The sequence below is a fragment of the Octopus bimaculoides genome, chromosome 16 (assembly GCF_001194135.2).
Source record: "Octopus bimaculoides isolate UCB-OBI-ISO-001 chromosome 16, ASM119413v2, whole genome shotgun sequence".
Taxonomy (NCBI): Eukaryota; Metazoa; Mollusca; class Cephalopoda; order Octopoda; family Octopodidae; genus Octopus; species Octopus bimaculoides.
The window spans coordinates 7,705,752-7,709,948 of NC_068996.1; the positions used below are offsets into that span (position 1 = coordinate 7,705,752).

Sequence of the window (4,197 nt, forward strand, 5' to 3'; positions counted from 1 at the left end):
GATCTGGAAACAAAGGGACTTAAACATGATAACAAAATCAACTGCAGCGAGGTGGTGAAGGGGAAGTGCCACTAGGATCGGTCAGAACAATGAATTATTTAGTGAAAGTTCATAGGAGAAAGTTAAAAGGTTTGGTAAGGAACTGTGGAATGTTAGGATTGGTAGAGACTGTGTTGGGAGGTGGGAGCACTGCCACTTCCACCATTATTCACCAATATCTACAAAGCATAGGTGCCATATTTACAAGAACTGAGAGTATGTCTATAACTACATGTTTACAAATACACATAATGCATACATTCATACATAAACATACACATACAGAAAGAGGCATATGTGTAGTGACCTAGCATCAGCATCATCATCATCACCACCATCATCATCATTGTCATCATCATCGTCATCATCATTGTCATCATCATCGTCATCATCATTGTCATCATCATCGTCCCTGTAACTTAGCGGCTCGGCAAAAGAGAGTGATAGAATTAGTACAAGGCTTCCAAAGAATAAGCTCTGGGATTGATTTGCTCGACTACTGGCAGTGCTCCAGCATGGTCACAGTCAAATGACTGAAACAAGTAAAAGAGTAAAAGAGAATAAAGTAGATATGGATTTTAAGATAAATAGATACATTGACAATGACACACAATACATCTGTACTTACTATATACACACATTTACACACACACATTTACACACACACATTTACACACACACATTCTTACTTATATATACATAGACATATACATGTGCATCTATGTATATAAGTATGTATGAGTATCTAGATACATATATACATATAGATATGAATGTATAAGTATATATACACACACACACATACATATATCTATATGTACATATATATATATGTGTGTGTGTATATACATTCATATATATATATATATATATATATATCGTTTAACGTCCGCTTTCCATGCTATATATATATATATATAATCCCTGTTTTTTAATGCCTACTTTTCAGTACTTGCATGGTTCAGACAAGAATATGTTAGGGCAAAGGTTTTCTACAGCCAGATACCTTTTATGTAGCCAATCCCCACTTGTTTGCAAGCGAGGTAATAATCTGTGAGTCTATCAAACAACAAGCAGCCCTGACATGTTTATGCAGAGAACTGGAAACAAACAATGTTGTATGAATCAGTCTTTTGTTTACAAAGACCACGTAACATGTCAAGAAAATCCGAGGCTAACTCAAGTCAGTCGATAGCTCAGTCTGAACATTGATTCTCAAAGCCAACAGAAAATATGTAGAAGAACTTTTAATTCTCCAAAACAAAACTGAGCTGAGCTGGCATGAACTCAGGGTTTAATTATACTAGCCTTCAAGAACATCTCATTATGCCCCGTTCACAATTCAAATGATTTCATTAACAATTTTATTTTTTTTATTCATCACCAACCCTATTTTTTTTTTTATTCTAACTTCCATTTTAAAAAAATCTCTAAGATTAAAACATTGAGATATTAAAATTATTTTTCATACTTATTCTTTTGTTGTTACTGAACTGACTAAATTTCCTATATGATAATGCTTCTATATACGTTATGATGATTATTTTAAAACCTACTAAATTCTCACTATGTATTGTGTTTTCTTTTTGTTTTTTTTTAATTTCAGTGAATATACCTTAACAATAACTTCATGGGGTTGCAGTGTAGGGGAGGCATTCTGGGTGAGGAGCACCTGCAACGATGTTGAAGAACGTGTTCGTGGCAGACCAGCTGCTGTGGCATGAAGTTTACTAGGATCGGCATCGACAGAAGACTGCGTCTCAGGAAGGGATTTTTTCCGTCGCATCTTGGGGCTGTGGTTTGGTGCCATCAGACACTTATGTTCAGGAGGTGGACTTGTTCTGCTGTTTCTGCCTGTAAAATATAAATTTTAAAAATGTATAAGTTTTATTAAAGATTCAATTTTTTTTTTTTTTTTTTCAGATTATTATCTTTATAATTAGAATGAATACTGCAACAAGTCTCCTTTTTTACTTCTGTATTCTACAGATAACACTGTATCAAAATTTAAATCCTTTTATTTTTTTTATCTTTGGTCAGAGAATGTTATTTCCTATTTGCTCTTATCTAGAAATCAAAGGAAATGACTGCTATTCCCTTCAAACTTTGTTTTTGTGATACTTGAGCATGTCCCTTAACAGCTGACAATATGTGCATCTCTGATAACGAGCAGGTGTAGTGGGGGAGCATCATAGCCAGTATTGAGAAGGATTCTTTGGTGGGTTTCAAGAAATGTAACAAAAGCAAAGTTTGAAGGAAATATTAACTATTTTTCATACTTTCTATGGATAAGCATATAGGAAATAACACTTGCTACTCTAGGACAAAAATTGTGTTACACAGTGTAAGCAATCCTGTATTCTTGAACCTTTTTCTCATTCCATACATACATTGGTTTGGTTGTTCCTTTTTCACATTTTGGAGAGGTGGGGTTTGCTTCAGAAACACCTCCATTTACAAGTTCTACTTTGTAACAAAACCCAGAGTGTCTACAAATCTGTGATTATTTTGCAGACTGCCTTTCTAGTTGTGGTGTGGTCATAAACTATGGATGCTCCAATATTCAGAGTCATAAAATGGAGTCATTTTTGTTCCTCAATACTTCTCTCACCAGCAACTAAAAGTATTACTTCTCCAAATTATCTCCCCTTTCCTCCCTATTTTGGAATCTCTACAAATGAAATTTTGTCTTCAATTCAGTGTTAAAAGATGATGGTTTAAATATTTCTGTTCATGGATTCAGTTTCTGATATGAGACATTTACATTAACCAAGGATGATAATTGGGTAGATATGATAAACAACTAGGGTTCATACGGACCCTGGTAGTCCATATAAGATTTTATGGGAGTCTACAGATGCAAAATAGTAAATTGGGGGCCCGCAGTAATTTTTCAGGGTCTATGAAAACTTTGTGCTTCAGACCAGTAAAGTTTATCTGCAATAAATTGGATACACATCTACAAAATACAAACTGTTTTAACAATTTTTTATACCATTCCTAATGATATTAGATTATAAAAATGTAATAGGATCTTTTAAACATCAAAAGGTTATGGGGGATCCACCCAAGTAAAATATGAATTAAATGAGTCCATAAGTAAAAAATGGTTTGAGAACCCCTAATCTACAGCATATAATGGCATGAGTTGTAGGAAATGACAACAAATAGGTTATTTGTGTCTTAAAGATATGATACACGTTGGATTATGCATTTATATTCAGTATTAAACCCATGGCCTTCAATAGACAAATCCCATGCAAGGTAGAAGATAAAGTGTTGCAACAGAAGAATGAAGAGACAGAAATTCTGCATTTCAGAAATGCAAAATGTGCTGCACAGAGATCTAAGATTCCTTGGAACTGTTTGAATCTATTTTGGTTAATTCCTGGATTTTAAATATGGTAGCCCAATACACCCAAGGAACATCTTCAGGTATCAAAATGGGTAAATAACAATAACAGCAATAACACAAAAAAATAATAAATAAACAAATAAATAAATGGTAAATTGTGTGGAATATGAAGGAGTCTCTATGCAGTCACTCAACCTGCTAAAAGTAGCTGCAATATCTCCCTCAAATCAGACCCTACAATCTTAAAAAGGAAATAACATGATGGAAAAAGTCGCTGTGAACACACTAAAAAATGGGATAGTCACAACTGGAATGCATTTGATCATAAGATCAAGTGGATCAAGGCTGACCAGGGGTTAAAGAACAAAAACAATAAGTCTTCACTAGTTGCTAATTTCCAGCACAGATCCTCAGTCAAAGTAATTAAGCATTTTTTTTTTAATATAATTTTTTTAAATTTACATTTATCATTAAAAAATGATAATTTAAAGGAGAAATAAATAATTCTATTTTTTTTAAAACTAAATTGAAAATTACCCAGATTTTTCTTTCCAGTTGGTGCAGAATCTTTTCGGAATTTACTCAGTAAACCACCAGTTCTTGATGGAATGTCTTTTTCATCTTGGACTTTGTTTTTCTGATTCTCAGATTGTTGTGTTGTCATTGGTTTCCAGGGTTCATCAGGAATGGCTCTGTTTCTTGGCCCCTCTCTGAATGAAACAAAATATAAGAATATATATCGTTTAACATCCGTTTTCATGCTAGCATGGGTTATATATATATATATATATATATATATATAT

General features: G+C 33.5%; 1 protein-coding gene across 1 annotated transcript in view; it reads right to left on the reverse strand.

Annotated features, from left to right (window-relative positions):
* LOC106878514 (PDZ domain-containing protein 8) overlaps positions 1–4,197 on the reverse strand; it is a 161,499-nt gene that overhangs the window by 106,127 nt on the left and 51,175 nt on the right. Inside the window, exons 13-14 of the mRNA XM_052973683.1 lie at positions 3,932–4,104; positions 1,655–1,893 (exon numbers count right to left, since the gene is read on the reverse strand). Coding sequence (XP_052829643.1) covers positions 1,655–1,893; positions 3,932–4,104 — 412 coding nt within the window. The remainder of the gene's footprint in view (positions 1–1,654; positions 1,894–3,931; positions 4,105–4,197) is intronic.